At 45.3% G+C, this 20,777-nt stretch overlaps 2 protein-coding genes across 3 annotated transcripts in view; one reads left to right on the forward strand and one right to left on the reverse strand.

Moving 5' to 3' along the window:
* IFT140 (intraflagellar transport 140) overlaps positions 1–2,526 on the forward strand; it is a 94,235-nt gene extending 91,709 nt beyond the window's left edge. The window contains exons 27-30 of the mRNA XM_005425191.3: positions 15–227; positions 307–473; positions 1,448–1,589; positions 2,052–2,526. Of these exons, the coding sequence (XP_005425248.2) occupies positions 15–227; positions 307–473; positions 1,448–1,589; positions 2,052–2,252 (723 nt within the window). The 3' untranslated portion in view covers positions 2,253–2,526. The remainder of the gene's footprint in view (positions 1–14; positions 228–306; positions 474–1,447; positions 1,590–2,051) is intronic.
* Positions 1–20,777, reverse strand: part of TELO2 (telomere maintenance 2) — a 26,087-nt gene that overhangs the window by 3,962 nt on the left and 1,348 nt on the right. Inside the window, exons 3-20 of one of the 2 annotated variants that reach the window (XM_031060487.1) lie at positions 20,657–20,725; positions 19,549–19,696; positions 19,066–19,168; positions 18,249–18,317; positions 17,260–17,401; positions 15,863–15,999; positions 15,059–15,147; positions 13,705–13,815; positions 12,979–13,064; positions 12,637–12,734; positions 11,629–11,745; positions 10,611–10,682; positions 9,905–10,075; positions 9,170–9,261; positions 8,260–8,359; positions 7,685–7,749; positions 6,972–7,087; positions 3,862–3,972 (exon numbers count right to left, since the gene is read on the reverse strand). In XM_031060487.1, the coding sequence (XP_030916347.1) occupies positions 3,869–3,972; positions 6,972–7,087; positions 7,685–7,749; positions 8,260–8,359; positions 9,170–9,261; positions 9,905–10,075; positions 10,611–10,682; positions 11,629–11,745; positions 12,637–12,734; positions 12,979–13,064; positions 13,705–13,815; positions 15,059–15,147; positions 15,863–15,999; positions 17,260–17,401; positions 18,249–18,317; positions 19,066–19,168; positions 19,549–19,696; positions 20,657–20,725 (1,889 nt within the window). In that variant the 3' untranslated portion in view covers positions 3,862–3,868. Of the gene's footprint in view, positions 1–2,472; positions 3,973–6,971; positions 7,088–7,684; positions 7,750–8,259; positions 8,360–9,169; positions 9,262–9,904; positions 10,076–10,610; positions 10,683–11,628; positions 11,746–12,636; positions 12,735–12,978; positions 13,065–13,704; positions 13,816–15,058; positions 15,148–15,862; positions 16,000–17,259; positions 17,402–18,248; positions 18,318–19,065; positions 19,169–19,548; positions 19,697–20,656; positions 20,726–20,777 lie in introns of those variants that run through there. The other variant, XM_031060488.1, reaches the window with a different exon arrangement.

Raw genomic sequence — 20,777 nt, forward strand, 5'->3', positions numbered from 1 at the left:
CTTTCCCTTGCCAGGCTATGAGGGCATTACTGAAATCTGGAGATACTGAGAAAATTATCTTCTTTGCGGGAGTTTCCAGACAGAGAGAAATTTACATCATGGCAGCCAACTACCTGCAGTCACTGGATTGGCGCAAGGACGCAAAGATTATTGCAAATATCATCAGCTTCTACACCAAAGGAGGGGCCCTTGACCTCCTGGCAGGTTTCTATGATGCATGTGCTCAGGTACTGCCCTTTCTGTGACTGCTGAAGGTGTTTGGTTTATTGGCTCTGGAACAAGACCATCTCCTTTCTCCTCTTGCAGGTAGAAATCGATGAGTATCAGAACTATGAAAAAGCCCACAGAGCACTGACAGAAGCATACAAGTGCCTTTCCAAAGCAAAGGCCAGAAGCCCTGTGGAACAAGAAAGCAAACTTGCTCACCTGCAGAGCAGGATGAGTCTGATGAAGCGGTTCATCCATGCTCAGAGGTGAGCTGCAGCATGAATAGTACAGAAACTAAGTGACAGAAATATCATACCAGAATAGAAGTTGTAACAGCACCTGAAGTTTAGTAAGTAATTTGCAGCTTGCTGCAAAAAAAAAAAAAAAAAAGCTGCTGATACATTTTTCTAGCAGGGAAATCATAATGTGATTTTTAAAAGTGCATTTAAAATGTTGCATTAAAGATGGAAAGGTAACCTTAAAGAGAAGGATATAGACCAAGGGAGGTGTAGCCAGGAAAGGTGATTATCATAAAATCACAGAATCACTGACTGGTTTGGGTGGGAAGGGACTTTAAAGACCATTTTGTTCCAAAAGCCTGTCATAGGCAGGAACACCTTCCACTACGCCATGTTCTTCTAAGCCACATCCAACCTGGCCTTGAACACTTCCAGGGATCCAGGGGCAGCCACAGTTTCTCTGGGCACCCTGTGCCAGGGCCTCAGCACTCTCCCAGGGAACAATTCCTTCCCAATATCCCATCTAACCATGTCCTCTGGGAGTGGGAAGCCGTTCCCCCTTGTCCTGTCCCTCAGGGCCCTTGTCCCAAGTCCCTCTCCAGCTATCCTGGAGCCCCTTTAAGCCCTGGAAGACGCTCTAAGGTCTCCCTGGAGCTTTCTTTCCAGATGAACACCCCCACCTCTCCCAGCCTGGGTCCAGAGGGGCTCCAGCCCTTGGAATACCTTCATGGCCTCCTCTGGACTTGCTCCAGCAACTCCATATCCTGCCTGTGCTGGAACCCCAGAGCTGGAGGGAACTCTGCAGGTGGGGGTCTCATCTGAGCAGGGCAGGCATCCCTTGCTGCCCACACTGGCCAATCAGCCCCAGGACAAGGGGCATTTCTGGGTTTTGTTTGGGCTTCTGTCATGAAAACTTATGCAGTAAAAACTCTTCCCTGTCCTTGTCTGGATAAGCTGAATGCTCTCCTTGGGCTGTGACACTTCCTTTTCCTCTTTCCTAGAGTTTACCCTGAAGACACTGAAGAAGCAGTCAGGCAGTGTGAACTGCTCCTGGCTGAACAGGACTTTGACAATGCCATCCGGCATGGTGACGTCCTGGGATTTTTGGTTCAGCATTATGCACAAGTGGAGGAATTCCATACAGTAAGTAAAGTCTTAATTCTTCTAACTTACAGAAGCCATATTGTCCGCTGGTACAGCCTGGTGGAGCATGGCTCTCACACAGGAAGATGTTCCATGGTAGGAGCCTAAATGTGCAGCAGGGTGAGGCACAGCTCAGGAACTTTACCTCTATTTTTCATTCTATGGGAGAAAAGGAAAGCTCACAGGACACAGAGGGTAAGTCCTGGTGCATGCCTCAGCAATGCCACCACACTGTGTTTGCTACCTGGCCAGAGAAAAAAACTGTAAAATGGCAGTTATTTGAGGAAACAGTGAATTGCTCCTTCATGGCAGATGCGCCAGTGCTCTGATGAAACATGAGGGTGTCAAGTGCGAGTTCCTCCAGGTGTGCTGATGAACTTCACTTTTAATGTGCAAAGTACAAGAAATGGTTTACTGGGGCCCCTGTAGCTCCCTCTGACAGTGATCTCTGCATTCCTTTAGGCTTATCGCTACCTGGAAGAGATGCAGAAAAGAATTCCAGCCTCAAACCTGAGCTACTATGTGTCCCCACAGACCATGGAGGCTGTGCACCGAGGAGCTGGTGTTCCCATGAGCCGAGCCCAGGCCCCAGAACACTCCGGCCATGGCAGCATGGACAACAGGGAGGAGGAAGAAGTGGCTGATGAAGTGGAGGACCCCTGACAATGATCATTTACCAAATGCAAAGCTGACTTTATAATCAGCTCATTTATTCCATCCTCATTAGGGGGGCCCAGATCAATCACATGCTGTTGCCACACAGCTTTTTGGTTATTACCAAGAAATTTCTTTTTCCTGCTTGACTGTATAAGCAACAGTATTAGAGTTAATACGTTCTCTCAAGCACAGCATACAGCAATTCACATGTACATTCTGTCAGAAGGCTGGTTTTAGTATTTTAATAAATTTGAGGCAGAAAAACCCAGTAAGAACTGCATATTGTAACTTCACTTTTTCTCAGTACAGAAGAGCTGAATAACCAAGGTGGTAACTGTGAGTTGCCTTTCAAGTACAGCTGTGATCTGCTAAGGTGCAGATCTGTGATTCCTTAGAAGTGAGACCTTCTGAAACAATCCCTATCCCATTTGGGTAGGAGCTTGGTTAAAATCAAACTACCCTCTTCTGCAGGCTGAAGGCAGAGTTTCCCCAACAAAAGCTTCTCTGTTTAAATACATCAGAGGGTCATGTGGACTAGAGCAACTCCTTACAGACATCTGGGGTAAACCTCAGAGTCACAGAATGCCTGGGTTGGAAGGGATCCTGGATGCCCCCTAGCCCAATCTCTGCTCAAGCTGGGTCACTCTGAGTGAGTGAAGCTTTCTTTCTTGCTTTGAAGCTCCTTCTCTTGCAGTTACATCAAGCCACTCTGTACTAGTCAGATTTTTGGAGGTCAGTTTCTCCCCTGGCACAAGCACGACTGAGAAAAGTGAAGCTCAACGTAAGAACCAAGGTTCTGCTCACCTCTCTGCCAGTCACCATGCCCTGCCAAGGAGTAGTTACGGTCACTCACATTTCTTACCAACTAGCCCTTACACTTAGAATGATTTTTCTTTTTCATGTTTTGTGACTTGCTTCAAAACTTGGGGTAAACATGAAGTTTCTAAATTGCTTTCAGGGAAGAAGGTTTGGGAAGATTTTAAAGTCAAAATCTGAACATTATTTATTCTTTAGTAGAAACTTCTGTACTAAGATTATACAAAAAGAATTCCCTGTCTTATTCCTTCCCAGCTCTAGCTCAGGCTGTTAAAAGTCAGGCATACTTTCAGCACTTCAGTGTAGTTATCTAGTGCTTGCATCCCATCAGCAGTGCCTTATCTTCCACTCCTTCCAGCAGCAGACCAACAGCTGGCCCACTAAATTCCAGCTGCTCAGGGACGTGGGAGCCTTCGTAAAGGGCAGGTCATAGTGGCAAGTGGCCCTCCCCAGCCCTCCTGTTTTTTTGACAAGAAGGCTCTGTGAGATCTTCCCTGTATTTTTAGCTGAGTGCTCAGACCTGCCAAGGTTATAAATAGCTGGGGTGGGGGCTGGGGGCGCGGGAGGATGGCAGCACTCGCCTACCTTCCTGCATCTGTACACGTTGTACCGGATACCCAGAGCTCACTCAATTGGCCTCCACTACAAAGTCCAGATGTCAAGTCAGGCTTGCTGGCTTACAGCTCAGCACCCTTCCCCCTTCTTCCTCTCCTCCAGCCAGGTGACTGCTGAAGAGGCCCCAGCAGTGCCCAAATACATCCAGCTGGCAAGAGCACAAGGAAACGGTCATTTCTGTTACCCTTCAGCTAGGAAGAAACAGCTTCAAGTTTCTTTTTCAAGTTCTCCATTAGCAGCAAGTTTTGCAGGGCCAGCCTTCTGCAGTCCCCATCAGGGTCTTTCTCCATCACATCTGCAAAAGAAGCAGCCACTGTTAACTGGAGAATAGGAAAAAGTGCCCTTAACACTTCTCACTATTTTACTGACAATCACAGAACTAAACAACAGCATTTGCACCTATGGCTGGGCTTGGACATCAGGACTTGCAGGAACTGCATTAGGCTAGAAGGCAGAGATGTACAAACTTGATCATGTAAAGCAGCATGAGTTCAGCCAAGCCCTGATTGCCACATGGGGCAGTGCTCCAGTTTTGAGGGAGAAACAGTCAGTTGGTCTGAAACATTGTAGAAACTGTCTGACCTTGGATCCCATGGGATAATCTCCATGCCAGAATTTGTACTTGTCACTTTGAGCTATACAAAAGTTTCGTACAGCTGAACTACAAGTGTGAATGAAGTCTGCAGCTAGAAATCCACTTCTCCAAAGTCTAAAGTCTCCACTCTGCCATTCTTGCAATCTAAAATGGTCAGTGCTCCTTCCTGAATTTGGGGTCAGGATGCCAATGGGGAAAGAAGGAGACAGGCCCCAAGGTTCAGCATATTCTCCACTCTGAAAGACCAATCTTCTGATCAATGGGTTCCACACTTCCCACAGCATGTAAGGGCAGCGTGAGGCTGTTCCCAGCAGCTGTTATTCCAGGGGCCCTTCATGGGCCTGCAAAGTAACAACCAGGATGCATGCAGGATGTCTGAGCAGGGTAGCCTGGAAGAGCAGGGAGCCTGTGTGAGGATATCCTGTACGCACGAGTAGTGTGCTGGGAGCCCGGCACTGTCAGGCCAAACACATGACTCATGTCACTGGAGCACAGCTATTTATAATCTAGGGAGAGCTGCACCCTAGTGCTTCCATTCTCCCTCTGCAGAAGATGAAAAGGAAGGTTACAAGGCAGACTGGAACAAGCTCTAAAGCTTAGAGTGCTGTTGGTGCTGTTTCTGTTCCATGAGCATGGACCTGGCACTGCTGGCACTGCATGGGAGGCACAAGGCATCAGAGTGTTCTGTTGGTCCTGACATAAACCTCACTTACCCGTGACAGAGATGCAGAGCACTTGCAAGGGGTGGGGAATTCCCTCAAAGGCAGCTGCTGAGGAATCAAAGGGATCCTCAGGGAATGTCCTTTCCTAGGGCATTTCTTAGAAGCATTTAGGTATTCCCTTCCTCCCCCAGGAAGGATCAAGCTGCTCAGCAACAAGTCCAGCATGGCAGCTAAGGGTAATGATGGACAAGTCCAAAGTGGATTCTAGTCTCTCTCCATAACTGATATGTCCCAAAGCATCCAGTGCAGACAGTGCCAGGGCTGCAGCCAACACGTTGAAGGGCCAACAGTTAGTCACAGGACACACTACAGCAGTTTGCAGAGGTCCAGATGTAACAACCAACTGAAAGAAGTCTCTGGATTTCTACTAAGCACTTCACATGTAGCATTTCATATCCCACTGTTCATCACTGTGCTTTGGCCATGAGAGAAACACATGGGAGAAACAAAGACACTTTAAGCTAAAACCAAAGGGGCTAAAGGCATAGCAGCCAAGGCTCCCATGCAAGACAGCTTGTCATTTCCAGCTACAGCACAGCTAATACATGACTCCTCTTGCAAATCTTGTCTGGAAAGTCATGAAGCAACAGCCAAGTCCATGAGCTCAGACCTGTGATTCAGTCACAGAAGCAGGTCTCTAGCGCCAGACTTGACCTGTTGGAGCAGCAGGGAGGGCCCAGTACCTCCCTGTGAACTGTTTCCCCAACAGCTTTACAATAAATAGCAAAGGCACAGCCCAAGAAGCTGGTGTGTTTCAGAAAGCAGCTCCAGAAGCCCTTTAAATTGCACTTAAATTGCACCTGACCATATGTGAAACTGAATTCTTCAAGACTTCTGAACAACTCCTACAGCAGTTTTCCTTTCTCTGGTATACCCACAACAGTTATCTTACCCTGCTCTCATTCCCACCAGGAATAACCATGCAGCTTTCATGCTAAAGCATTAGATGAAAAGACAGGGCTATTACACTACCCATAAGCATGAGAAGATGCTACTATCTTGGTCATCCTCTTCCTCCCCAAAATAACTCACAGAAAATGGATTATGCAAACCCTCATGCTGGAAATACATTCCTGAAAGGCTTCACTTGGTAACAGCAGTGTTAAATGCAGAGACAAGCAGATTCCTGAGAGCACATAGTGTCATGGGAAAAGTGAAGTCTTCAGCCCCACATGGCGGCCCTCTTCCGTTCAAAGGGCACAGAGCACCCCAACCCACCAGGATCAGGGGCCAGCTGGGTCAGTTTGCTTCCTGCTTGCTCCCTCTGGGAAGCGACTCACTGAAAGTGAGAATGGTGAAGGAAACCAGACCACGGAATAACAAGAATCACCCTCACAACACAGTGAAGGCTTCAACATTAGTTGTTCTTTTCACTCCAGCTCACTGCAGTACCGAAACACTGATCTGTGCAGCTCCAGCCTGCCAGAACCCACAGACACAGTCTGTGTTGATGTAAGGTGTGCTGGGTACAGCATTTAAAGTAATTTGCTGTCTTTTGTAGCTTTTTCTTTCCATTGACAATAGGAAACTAGATACTAGGCCATGCTCCTCTTCCTCCTGTTTTTAGCTCTAACACCCCGTCATCAGCACACAGTGTGAACAGGCTGTAGAAGCTTTGTGTGTTCCTGCTGGCCAAAGTCACTGCCTGGGGGTAACAGCCAACGTGACAACACTTCCTGCAGCTTCATGAGATGAGCAGTTGTCTGCTCACATTGAGAAAGGGGGCACAGACTATCTTTGGGGATTTTTCTGGGTGGCCTGTGAAGACAGTCACAGTTTGTAATGCCATACCCAGTTCTTGGCTTATGCCTCAGGTACCCCAGCATCTCTACAGCACACATGTGCTCTACCTGCTGATCCTGCAGATCTCTGATGCACAATGCCAGGACATCACTGCTGCCATCACAATTAAAGAGATGCTGCACAAAGACCACGCCACTAACCAGAAAAGCACTGCTGTACCCCACCAGGTCTTACCTCCCAGCCAGGACTGAGTTTCCAACAGCTCTTCTGTCATGTCTGCCAGAATCCGTTCCGCAGGGACACTGAGGAGCAGGGAGGAGATACAGGACAAAAGGCCCTGGCGCACATACCTGTGGACAAGGACTGAACTGGTAATGCAGCTTTATGCTCTGCATTGACTTCCTCACCTCAGGGGCTCTCCAGTTTCAAATGGCATGACAACTTTTTCCATATTCCTGCTGCTTAGGGGTGTAATCTTGCAGTGTGTCTCACATACAGAGCCCCTGTCGTGCTGTGCACAGAAGCCTAGCACAATTCAGAGTTCTGGACACATTTGAGAGCAAAACAGATATTGGATGTTTACAGACTTTTGGCTACATGTCTTAATTCCTTTCCAAGACTGAATGCTGGAATTGAATCTAGAGTTTTCTGAGCTCCCTGAGTAAACACAGATGAAATTATCACATGGACAGGTAGTCAGGAAATTTGTCAACCTTTCTATAGGTAATGGCTGTACTGCCACACCAAAAGACACCAGCGAAGCTCATATGTTGGGCTGACATTAAATACAGTCATAAGAACACAAAGCTGGAGGAGAGCACAAAGTAAATGCATTAAGTCACTGACACCCAGAGCCAGATGCTCGTCTTGGACAAAGACAAATCCTGACTGGAGGCTGGCTCACAGCTGATCTTTAAAAATGAGAGTATACAACTACAGTAACTCACGAGTCCGTGTGGAAACGCAGTGCCCAAACAAATTCCAGCAGTGTCTTTCCCATTGCTGTCACTGCCTGCAAAAGAGGATTGTGACAGCAGCACTGAGTACCATCCACATTGCCCTGTAGAGCTGGGCCTCAAGACATACTGCTCATGGAATCACAGTATGTCCTGAGCTGGAAGGAACCCACAAGGGTCAGGAATCCAACTCCTGCCCTGCATAGGACACCCCAACAATCCCATCCTGAGCTTGGGAGTGTTGTCCAAATGCTTGAACAAAGGTTTTCTTAAGATCAGATACAACTGAATTTATTTTACAGATGTGGAAACTTCGGCAGCAAAGTGAAATAATGTGTCCAATCCCCCCAAGAAATTGACAAGAAGCAAAAGACAGTGCAGGGGTGGCCTGAATCCCATGTCTATTTTCTGACTATTTCTTCCCAGCCCATTTCACAACTTCTCAGCCCACTCAACTCCAACTTACTGCCAGTCTCAGTGCACCAGGCCCTGAAACACATGGCTAATCTGGAAGACGCCTCAAGTTCCCAGGCTGGAAGTCACGCCTTCCCTCTGCCCTTCCTTACCACAGTGTTGACAGCCAAGTACATCAGAACTGCTAAAGTGTGAACCAGTCTTCCAAGTACTAAGTGATCTTCTCCCAGGAGATCAAATGTTGTTAAAGGCCTGCAAGACACAGAGTTGTGTAGCAGTGAGAAGGATGACCAGTGACTCTTTGGAACAGTCAGGAGGGTTGTGCAGGGGGAGTTGTCCCCAAAAGCCTGAATCCCTACAACAATAGCCATTATACAGGCACTACCAGGTTAACAGAGATCAGAGCTGTTTGCTCTCATCTTTCCTCCCAGACCAGTATCTTGCAGAGCAATATCCTCTACTCATACAGCAGGTATCACACATCTACCAACAGGCTTTACCTGTAAAGACCTATAGACAAAAGCTGCCCCCACTGACGTACCATTACAACTGGTATTACAATAATCTTGGTTATCATGGAACTGATTACTCTGCCTTCCTTAGGTTCACAAAGACTTAAGGGACTGACAATAAACTGTGTCCTATACTGTGGCCTCAAAGACTAGTGCAGGTGATAGGCCAAACCAGAGACGGAGCTAACTTTGGTTCAAGACTGCAGTCTGAGCTCTGTGGTTTGTGTGAACCAGCCCACAGTAGGGGCTCAGCCAAGATAACTGGTGTGGTGCTGCCAGAATTACTTGTCTGAGTACCTGCTGATGGATCTTCACTTCTGCAGGGTCCTACATACTCCTGCCCCACAAGATTTCAAAGGATAAGTCCAAGAGACCACAACCCACTCCTCCACAAGCTTTGTGAAGGACGCAAGTGTCAGTGTGGTGTCACCGGGCTCCTGCACAGCTCCTGGGCTGTAGCCTGCAGCTTTGAGGCAAGCAGGACAAGCAGAAAGGTTCACTCTGGCCGTTGATATGTCCACATCCCACATCCTAAGGTGTTCACACTCACCTGTCAAAGTGCTGAATCAATGGGAAAAAGAAATATCCAGCAACGGAATTGAACTCGTTTGGGCAGGAAGCCAGTTCCACACGAGACTGACCCTGTCCAAGAGAAAAATGAAGTCTAGGCACAAGATACAGCATCTAGTTCTTCCACTTCACTGGACACTGTCAAGACTACAGATTCCTTGCAGACAGCCCATCGTCAATTACTGCTTGTACACCTACGGCTACCAGTTTCCCAAGTGGATTGCTCACCTCCCATTTCGGATTTTCTCCACATCTAAACATTTCAATACAATATGCCTCAGTACTGCTCAGTTAGATATAAGAACATGCAAGGGATAAAGGAGTTTTGGAAGGCAAACTCTCCAGGCTGAACCACAGGGGAGATCTGAAAACTAGGAAACTGGCATCAATTTATCTCCCTGGAAAATAGGAAGGCTGAGACAGTGTAGCCCAGAGGCAGCTAGTCTGATGGAGGCCCTGGGATTGCGAGGTGAAGTCACAGCTCCCTGCAGTGGCCACACAAGCTCAGAACAAGCACAGAACAACAATTATCTCTCAAAGCCAGGTAAGAAATTTCAGGTTTATCTTCCTCTCCCTGCTGGAGAGGGGAAATCCAAACTTTCCTTTGGATTGGGTCCACTTTCACAGGTATTTTGCTCTTTCCAGACAGAGCTTGCAGTAACTCCAAGTGTCCCTGTTTCTGGTGGATTTTACATTAGTTTGCCTCTGGCCTCACCGTATCAAATCTCCGAGTCTTTCTTTTGATCCTCTCATCAACAATTCTTCTCCAGCCCTTAGAGCTGTCACTTTCCGGAAGGAGCTGGATACAAGGCTTTTGGACATCAGAATGTTTGCTCTTCCCATGGAATTTGGGACAGGACAGTTCCTGAGCTGCCAAAACCAATACCTAAATAAAACAGAGAGAGGTTCCGTTGAAAATGGGTAATTCCTAGGGAACAACAAAAGCGTTCCCTGCATCCAAACTGACAAGAGCAACAAGGCAGAAAGGCACAACAATTTTAGAGTGAAGAACAGCAGGAAATTGACCTTCAACAGCCACCTGGCTCTGAGGTACTGGCCAAGCACTTGGTCACTTAGCCCTGAAACAGAGCGGCGGCTCCTCCTTCAGACTCAAGTGTGGAAGGAGTCACAGACAGATCACTGTCCTTCAGAAAGGGAAGATAAAACAGACTGATGATGTGAAAGTAAACAGCGGCTTCTCCCAAGCAAATGCCCAACACATGCTCTGCATTCTGTGGGGAGAGATCCCTATGTGATGGAGTGTTAGCAGGGTTAGGAATGAGAGGGGAATGCCACACACAAATAGTAATGTAAGAGATTCCCGTGCCTCTGCCTTCTCCCATGAGGAATAAAAGGTAATCCCAATACACCTCAGCACCGGTGCAACAGACAGAAGGAAAGTGGGAAGTAAGAGCACTCACATCAAGGATGTCCATGCGCTGACGGAGACTGTAGTTCAGAGAGTAGAACTGAGAGGTCAAGTACTTTGCAACCTGTACAGAAATATCAGGGTACAATGAACACAGACCCAGGCTAGAAAAAGCCTTCCCATTAACTCTAAAAGCATTTAATTTCACAGGTTCTGCTTCCTGTTAGGTAACAGCAAGCCTCCAAGAGATGGGAAGAAACAGTGCAAATGGGAAATTCAGACACTTCCACTTCTAGATTCTCCCAAAAAATCTAAATGACAGATGAGACAGCATCACTCTTCTCACCCTCCTATGCAGAAGTACCCAAACAAGCACCACAGCAGCTAGGAGACGTCACTGTGGCCTTTCAGTACTTAAAGAACATTATAGGAAAGATGGACGGAGGCTTTTTACTCGGGCCTGGCTAGCATAAAAGATAAAGATGTTAAACTGGCAGAAAATAGATCTAGATTGGATATTAGGAAGGAATTCTTCCCTGTAAAGGTGCTGAGGCCCTGTCACAGGCTGCCCAGAGAAGCTGTGGCTGCCCCTGGATCCCTGGAAATGTCCAAGGCCAGGCTGGACAGAGCTCAGAGCTACCTGGGATAGTGGAAGGTGTCCCTGCCATGGCAGGGGGTTGGAATGAGATGGACTTTAAAGATCCTTTCCCACCTAAACCAGTCTGTGATTCCCTGATTACAGTCACCAGTCAGGTCTTTGTAGAAGCCCTCTGTGCCCTAGCTTCCCTTTATGTGAAACCCTTCAGTACAACAAGTTCTTATCTGATCTGCCTTTTCAGGTACAATCAAACTAACAGCCTCCACACAGTTCCTCTGTTTGACAGGGTGCTCTTCTTCCCACTGGTTCAGACATTCCTTGCACATTCTTCAGGAGCATAAATGTTGTTAGACCTGAACTACCTGTTCTACCACCCAGACAGCTCCCTCTACCAAATGAGAAAGAGACTTCAGCTGCTTCAATTTTTGCCTGTGCTTCAATTGGAAAAAGGAAAATAGTAGGAGGAACTCACAGGTATTGGGTCTGTGGTTAAAACAGCTACTTGAGCTCTTTGACGGAGCTCCACAAAGCCTTCAATGCAGGTCTTCTCCTCCAGATGCAATAATATTTTTGCCAGCTCCACGCTAACCTGCTCAAAGTATGAAAAAAAGAATCAAAACCCTGATGGTGTTTGGGATTTTTCCTCATAGGAATTATGGACCACTTCTAATGGTCAAACAAAGACAAGGAGGTATTTTGTTTAGGCAACATGTCCATTCCTTAGGAGCGAGAGAACACATTAAGCCAAATGCCATCAGACTTATTTCCCAAAACCCTGAACAGATTCTCCACCTGCCAATTCTCTGTTCACATTTCACTGGGACTGTTTTGGAGAAGTAGTAGCATCATGACATTGAATGAATAGTCACTGTAACAGATGGGTTAAAGGGTACAGCAGCACAGCCCTTCTCTTTCTCAGCTGGTGTCTCTGACACTTGCAAGTGCTCACTAGCAGGTAGTGACAAGCACTCTTCACACAGTGACCCTGTCCCACATTCCTCTCCCCTGAGCTTTTTATCTTGACCAGTACAATCCAATTACTTCCTCCACAAGACATTATGCTTGTACAAGCAAATAGGGAAAGTGCATTTGATTTTGCCTCCATTTTCGTTGGGGGATAACAAACTGAATTTCGATTCAAAATACAAAATGCCTGCTCTGTAATCTCATTTTTTAGTGTTTTTCCTGCCCAGCATAAAGCATGGAGCTTCCTCACACTAGAAAACACTACTTGTATTATGTTTCATTTTGAGCACTGGAGATGGCAGGGTGCTGCCAGCACTTTTGCTGCTTCTCTGTTCCCCCGTGCCTCACCTTCAAGGCAACTATTTCCTTCTACTTCCAAGCTGAAAGCTTGTGAATGTGTACCATTAACCCAGTTACACATTAGCCAGGCCTTCTGCTCCACTGGCATGTTTAGTCTCCTCATGACAGCAAAGGGCAATACAGCCCTCTTGTAACCTAGTTCATATTACTTCACCTCTCTTGTTGCTACTGGATTCCTCCGAACCAAGCTCTCAAGTGCCTTGACTGTAGCTTCCCATTTGTCCACATCTTCAGATCTTGATCCAGTCAGAACTGAAATCAAAGGACAAACCAAGTTATTAACAGAATGGCTGTGTTTGGGTATATACCCAAACTTCCTTCTGCCAATCATTTGTCTTGGTACAGAACTCAGCATGACCAGCATTAGGAACTAAACTGAAATGACTCAAAAATTCTATAGCTTCTTCAAATTAGATCAGAAAAATAAACCTATGCAAGAGTTCACTCTCCCAAGTTCAGTAAGAAACAGATAAAGACTCAGCCCAAAATCTCCTACCTTCAATACAGTCTCGGATATACATAGGAGCCTTAAGTTTTAGCTCTTTATCCTCAGACATGTCATAAGGGATGAGGTCATCATCACTGTAAAAGAATTAAAGGTAGGGGTTAGTTTATGGGGTGCAGATGTTCTTGCTTTACCCAGATAGCCAAACAAAGAGAAAGAACCAACGCATACACTGTTGTAACCACATCACTCCTGTATCACTCAGCAGCACTGCTGAAGCCTGGCCTGAGAGAGATCCTTGGGAGTTCTAGGGCAAGAGCAGTTCTGTGATCAGATCTGGAACTGGATATCCTGGTCAAGGACAGGATACAGATGACCAAGAGACTAAAACTGACTCTTGAGATTTAATTTTAGATTTATGTGTGTGTGTATATATATATATATATATATATATATATAAAAGAAATACATACATATATACATATTAACATATATATACAAAGCAGGTCCACTATTAAAATGGGTAAATCCATCCACAATTTCGAAGAAATACATATTTAAGTCAAACAGAACAAATACAGCAGTTGCACACAACACAGGCCTTGCCTAATTTACTGACTATGCAATTTTCTACGCAAAGCCCTGCTCTGCTGCAAACCACTCAGCTGACCAAGGTCAGAAATCACAACAATTGCCAAGAAATGCAGGTACTGACAGATCCTTTTCCCCCACATCTGCCATTTATTTCCCATTTCCTCCCTGTTTCTTGCTCCGTACCTGTCAAGTTCAGCATCTGACTCCTCATCTGCCTTAACCGGGGCTGCTGTATAGGATTTCTCATTCCTCTCTGGTACCAATGGCAGTGCAGCACCTGCTTTCTCACTCCTGCTGTGAAGAACAAGAAATTTTAAAATGGATACAGTAATAGTTCTTACAAGGAAGAAACTACCCACCCTACCAACCCTTGCTGCCTAAATAGAACAGCAGGTAATTATTTCTGCTGCAGTTTCACACTCAGCTTGGCTGACACAAAGAACAAAGTACTGGGAAGGAGAATGGAGTAAGGGGAGAAAATAAGCAGAATTTTCTAACAGAAGAGCAATGGATTAAAAAAACTTGACTGGCTAGTTTGCTGTGTTCCCCTGCACAATACCTGGGACTGCTAAGGAAAGACTCCAATAACCAGATCACATTGACTTGCACCAGATTTGAAACTGTGAATGAAACTGAACTGAGAGTTGGTTTAGATTGGATATTAGGAAGAAATTCTCCCTTATGATGGTGGGCAGGCCCTGGCACAGGCTGCCTAGAGAAGCTGTGGCTGCCCCTGGATCCCTGGAAGTATTCAAGGCCAGGTTGGACAGGGCTGGGAGCAACCTGCTCTTAACAGAAGGTGTCCCTGCCCACGGCAGGGTGTGGAATGGAATGGACTTTAAGGTCTCTTCCAATCCAAACCATTCCATGACTTTTCAAAATTGGAAGAAAACATCTTTAACAATTTCTAGATCTTGCATAAGATGAATACAATAATTGAAATATTTTTTCTGTCTCAACCAATTTCTGTGGACTTTGGCATTGTCCTTTCATCTCTCTAATTCTCAAAACCAGTCTCTAACAGCTGACTATGCTGATCATGCCCCTAAAATGGGAGCAATAAATCTTTTGTACTTCCCTGGAGTGCTGGACAGCTTCATCTGCTAATAACATAAAATGCTTCACTCCAAAGCTGATCAAAAAGTGCTCCAAAGAGCCTCAGCAGATGCTCTGGAAGTTAAGAGCAGTCTTTAGAGTGACAGACGCAGTAGATTTTAGTCATGGGTGAATGGGCTGGGGGCATACAACACAAATACCAGCTTTCCAAGAAGCAAACAGAAATGTCCGTTTGATTGTACCAAAGGGCACAGAAGACCCCTACACCACAGTTTCACCACATGCAGCTATCAACAGGCAATTTTAATACACACTACCAATTGAATTATGAATGTAACTAAATCACATTGTAAGAAGGTGGTGCATTATGATGTTTAAGAATACATAAAACATCTTGAATACTGTACATAGTTCTTGTGTGTAATGGGAAAAAGGCATGGAGAAGGGCAAAAAGACAGCATGAATAGTAGCAACAACTTACTCATCATCTGGAAGGCTGGGGACAACACAGAATGATGGAGTCTGCACCAGAAGGGACTTCAATTCTCTTGTTTCATCGTCCTCTTCATACTAGACATTCAAAATAACTCTTGCTGCACTCTATTACTTACTGCAAATATGCCCAGCATTCAACATTTCACCCTTGTAGTACACATGGACTAAATCATGAGCAGATGAACCCTCACCAATCCTGTTTCAATTCCTGTGCTGACAGCAGCAGGCAGCTGTAATCTTTGTCCTTATGTTTAAGGTACCTGATGACACCTTGTCTGAATGTTATTTCCATATTTCAAACATTTAATAAATGGCAATGTGGCAGGAGGAATGTGGCAGGCTTTTAAAGAATTAATGTGATTTATTCAGATAAGTCACATAAATTCTACTGGAAAGAGCAGAGCAAATATCTCCATGTCAGACTTGATAATCCCAGCTCAGAACAGATATTTTCACCATGTCAGGGACTGAATGCCCACCTCTGCTTCAGGTTTGAAGCTCCCCTCAACTCCCATAAATCAGATTCTAATTCCCTCATGCAATAAGATAAACTTTAATTACCAAGTTTATCCTAACCTCTGCCAGTTGATTGCACTCCTGAGGTAACTCTCAGCCGCCTGATCATTACACACAATTGGTTTTCGTAAAAAGATTCTCTCTTTTTGAAGGTGTGACTGCCTCTCCTTATTTCCAGATAAAAAAGTGCTATAATGCCCTGAATCACCTGGTTTAAAGCTTTTACTTCCTCTAAGCTTAGCACACCAGTCATAAGTTTCAGTAAAACCTTCACCTCAAACTTCAGGACAGGCCCCTCGGTGTTTATGTTCAAGCTGATGCTCTCTGCCACCACCATGCCCAGACGCCGCAGCTGGGGCAGACTGCTCTCCAAGTGGCATTTCACACCCTCCATCATGCTTGTCAGAAGCTCTGAAACAAACAGCCAGCACACACTGCATGTTTGAAATTCTGAAACAGTGGCAGAAACACCCATCTTTAGTACTTCCCTGAGGGAAGCTTTACCCACTCATCACACAATAATGGATAGAAAGGGCCCCTGAACTGTGGCTTCCTTCTCTGCAGTGTCAGCGGTGCCCTTCAGCACCAGCACAGCAAACCCACACCCTTCCATGGGGGTACAAAGTCAACAAAACATCACAATATATTCTAAATTTGCAATATTTTGGTTTTCACTGAAACAAAAAAGGATGGTAAGTCAAGCCAATCTTTAGTTTGGCTTTAGAGCGTTTCAGAGTCACTTAAATAAATGTTATGTTTTGAGGACATTACAAGTTCTGACCACTACAAGAATCACATAGAGACAGATATTTGCCTAACTTTGGATAAGCTCAAACAGGCAGGTAACACAAGTATTTCTCAGCCCTCAGGGAACACCAGTTGCCAGCTTCACCAGGCAGGCTTACTGCTGTTTGACTGATCTCCTTCATCTCAGAAAGCTTATCTTTCCAACAGCTGTCAGACAAAAAACTGACTATAAAACTACAGAACTGGTAATACATATCAAGTTGCTTATTCACTTAAACAATTAATTCTAGAATGAAACAGATGAGCAAGTCTTGAAGTGAATCTTCACATCCCCCACAAGTCACACACACACATAAGTAATTCTAGACATTTTACAGCTTTTTAAAAAAATTTCAACAGAAACAGATATGTTAGGCCAGGACCTCAGTGTCCTATGCACTGTGTGAGCACATAACCGGAGGTCCGTGCCAGTGACTAACCTGCTCACTTCACACTGAGGAATGCCCATGGACTGTCAGACACCGAGCTAACAGCTTTTTACCCCCAGTTACTTTCCCTGCCTGTCTGGAGCTGCACCCGTGCTCCAAGGTTAAGCCTATAAGTTACAAATCACACCATTCCCCTCACTAGTCCCAGAGTCAGTCCTTGTTTTCCTGTGACAAAAATTCTGGGTTTTTAAATCACAACTCAGGTAAGAACCGAAAGACAAAAATAGACCTTCTTCAATTCCATAACCTAAAGTAATGCACTTGGAATTCTATCATATCAATGCTGAAGAGGACTCCAGCAGGTTACCCCATTTGCCAAGGTAAATATGGGACAATTCTGCTTATCCACAGATCAAAACAAGATATTTTTCTACACACTCTGCTAGTAAGACACTCTGCTGAAAAAATCTAAGCCCCACTTCTCATATAGCCTCACCTTGTCTGCAGCTTGCAATTTCAGGCTCCTTCAGGTGGGAGAGGCAGATGAGGATGGCCTTGCTAATGTACAGCTGCTGCTCAGCTGGCGAGTGTTTCACAGCACTGCTGCTGCTCCAGGTCTCCAACAGGTCCTGCAGCACCTACACCACAGAAATCAGGTTGGCCTGAAATGGATCTTTTCTACACAGAGGTAATTTTTGAAGTACATTTTTACTCTCCCTACAAAGAGGGAAGAAAATACAAATTTTGTATTTCAGAGCCCAAAACGTACTGTGTTTGACCACCCAAGAACTGCACTTTCAATTAAGATACGGTTAAATATAATGGGTTTTTAAATTTAAAAGTGATGTTTATTTCTCCTTAATAAATATTATATGCAAAGCATATAATGCAAAGTATTATTATCAAAAACCAGTATGATATGATAAGGTTTTATCTGAGTTTAGTCCCATTTTATATAACTGTCAGTCCTTCCATATCATCTTAGAAAACGTAAACAGTGAAAAAAAATTTGACAAAATGGTAGGGATTTCCAGATATTCAGATTTCATCAAAGTTTCATCACACTGCTGACTTGAAGAGGCAGAATATCAGCCATCCCCACTGAGGAAAATGTGCGTGAGAGAGAGTCTGAAACATCAACCATTTGGTAAACAGACAACTGTCCACCAATTTGATCCCTTATTGCCATGTGCCCAGCTACATAAACAGGGCTACTGAGGAAGCTGAGAAGGACAGAGGACATGGGACATCTGTCAGAACCCAAGCCTCATTAGTTTTGCTACATGTAAGACAACTTACCAATTAAATATGAAAAATTAATGCCAGCAGTGCAGAAAGCTTTGATTCATTTATCACAGCTCACTTGTGATATAGCTGGGCTTCCCTCACTCTCATGAACAGCAACCAGAAACCAGAATCAAAACTGTGCACCCCCAGACACACAGAGAGCAGAATGTTCCCCATCAGCCACTCAGTGAACCTTACTCTGAGCAACAAGGGGCGCCGGCCGCTGTCCAGGGCCAGGTAGCCAAGGAGGTTCTGCAGCACTGCCGTCTGCAAGGAAAACCACAACTCCTGCTTCAACTGGTTATAAAGCTGCCATCCAGCAATGACAAGTGTCTGTTTTTATTTACTACATTAAACTTCATTCTAAGGGACTGGTTGACAACATTCAGACACAGAAAAGTAAACAAGTTTAAAAAACAAGCAAGCACACATATGCAGTTGCTGATGAAATACATGGAAAATCGTAACAAAAATACAGTACAGTGTTTTACCACCAAAACCAGCACAGTCCCAGGCAAACATAGAACTCATGAAGTCTAAAGAACAACTCTCACAACAGCATCACAAGCCACAGCATAGTTCCTAATATCCCATGACAAACTTAGGTGCACAGGAAAAAACCCAACGGTCCTTATCTCATGTCTTTAATATAATTCTTATCCCCAAGGATTGATCCTGGCTGTTTCAATCTCCTCTTTCAGATTCTAAAATAATTTAATGCCTTCAGCTCCCCAAAATCCTGAAACTTTGTGCAAATAATCACTTGGTTCCAGAGGAGTACAGTAATTTCGCTAATTACCATTAACCCTGAGAGAACACATGAATCCCATGATTTCAAAGCTACTGTTCACCACCCCCCCTCTGTTAAAGCTGCACAAATGTGGGGAGACTGAGGACTCATTTTGGAATGAAGAGTTAAACCTTACTCAGGCAGAGTAAGAGCTCAGCTAAGAACTACATTGGTACCAGGGAAAACCTGGCACTACTACACTGCTGCTCCCCACAGAATCCTCACCGTGTGGCCATATTGCAAGAGCAGCATCTTCTGTGCCACCACAAACTGAGCCTTCTTGTTCTTCACAACCAGGTTACCCAGCAATCTGGACAAGACATCTGCCCTAACAAGACAACAATAAAACATCAGGAATCCATGTTATTGCTGTCATGCTGCTCCTAATCACAGGAAAATCTGAGAGCAGCTATTTGCAACTAAGTCTCTAGAATACTTCTAAACTCAGACAGTGATCCAGTCATGGCAAAGACTGCTTTCACTTGTTTTTCTTGTTTTTCCACTGCATGTCAAGATGAACATACTCAAGAAATGGTGTAGGTTCTCCCTAAGAGGCAACAATCAACTACTCTATCCCTTGAGTCTCTTAGGAAATGGCAGTGTAAAAAACCACCTACACAAACAGAGCACCTACCAGAGACCAATTCTGCAAGTATTTGTGACAACTCCTGCCTTTGCTGTGGATCAGGGAGAAAGCAGAGTTCTTACCCAGGTGCTCTCTGCACAAAACCAAGGACCACTGCTTCCATCCAGCGGTCTGGCACACATTCCACCAACTGCCAGCATATCCTCTGCCAGATGCAGTCTGACTTGGTGAGGTCTGTCAGGCGGGGCACCAAAACTCCCAGAATTTCCTCTGAAGCGCAAGAGAAAACAGCAAAAACCCAGATGAGCAGGCTGGTACAACAGCATTTGAGACTAACCTGAGAATTTCAAGATCTTCACAACATGAAAAAAATACAATGTACAGTTTGAAGTTCTAAATTTTTCCTGCAGTACAAATATGACTAGAATCATGGAATCATTTAGGTTGGAAAAGCTCTCTAAGATCATTGAGTCCAACTATAACCCAGCACTGCCAAGGCCAACACTAAACCATGTCCCCAAATGCCAGATCCACATGGCTTTTAAATCCCTCTATGGATTTAGTGACTCCACCACTACACTGGGCAGTCTGTTCCAATGCCTGACCAAGCTTTCCGCAAGGAAGTTTTCCTTAATATCTGATCTAAATCTCCCCGGCACAGTCTGAGGCCATTTCTTCTTGTCCTGTCCCTTGTACCCTAGGAGCAGAGCCTGACCCCCACCTGGCAGCACCCTCCTGTCAGGGAGTTGTGGAGTGAGAAGGTCCCCCCTAAGACTTCTTTCCTCCACCCTGAGCCCCCCCAGCTGCTCCTCCTCTGACTATGCTTCAGATCCTTCCCCAGCTCTGTTGCTCCTCTTTGTTCATGCTCAAAACAGAAATGGAGAACTGACTGGTAAGAACCACCCTAAGCAGCCTAAGGAACTGGCCAGAATTCCCCACGACAGTAAAGAGCCAGAAAATCTTCCTTCTTCTTCTTCCCCAGCCCTGTTAACTACTGCATTCAGTAGCTTCGAAGTTCTAAGCAGTACCAGACCAACAGCTGCTCCCACAAGACATATCTACCAGACAAGCAGAGCAGCCTCAGAGAGCAGTCTGTGCAGCTCAGCTCAGAACAGCTCCAAATCAAGTTGTTGGTCTCCCATTCCTTCCGTTGATCATAACAGTCATCCTCCCATGCTAATACACTAAAACACTTTCCCCCTCTCCAGAAGAGCACAGTAAAACACTCACTTTGCCATCCATGAACACACACCTTCCCCAAGACATGAGAAACAAAAGAGATGGAGCAGTCCAAGCCACCTGGGATAAAACAGACATAAGCTTAAGTAAGCATGCCACTAGCACCCTCCAA

This window comes from Geospiza fortis, unplaced genomic scaffold, assembly GCF_000277835.1.
Source record: "Geospiza fortis unplaced genomic scaffold, GeoFor_1.0 scaffold114, whole genome shotgun sequence".
Taxonomy (NCBI): Eukaryota; Metazoa; Chordata; class Aves; order Passeriformes; family Thraupidae; genus Geospiza; species Geospiza fortis.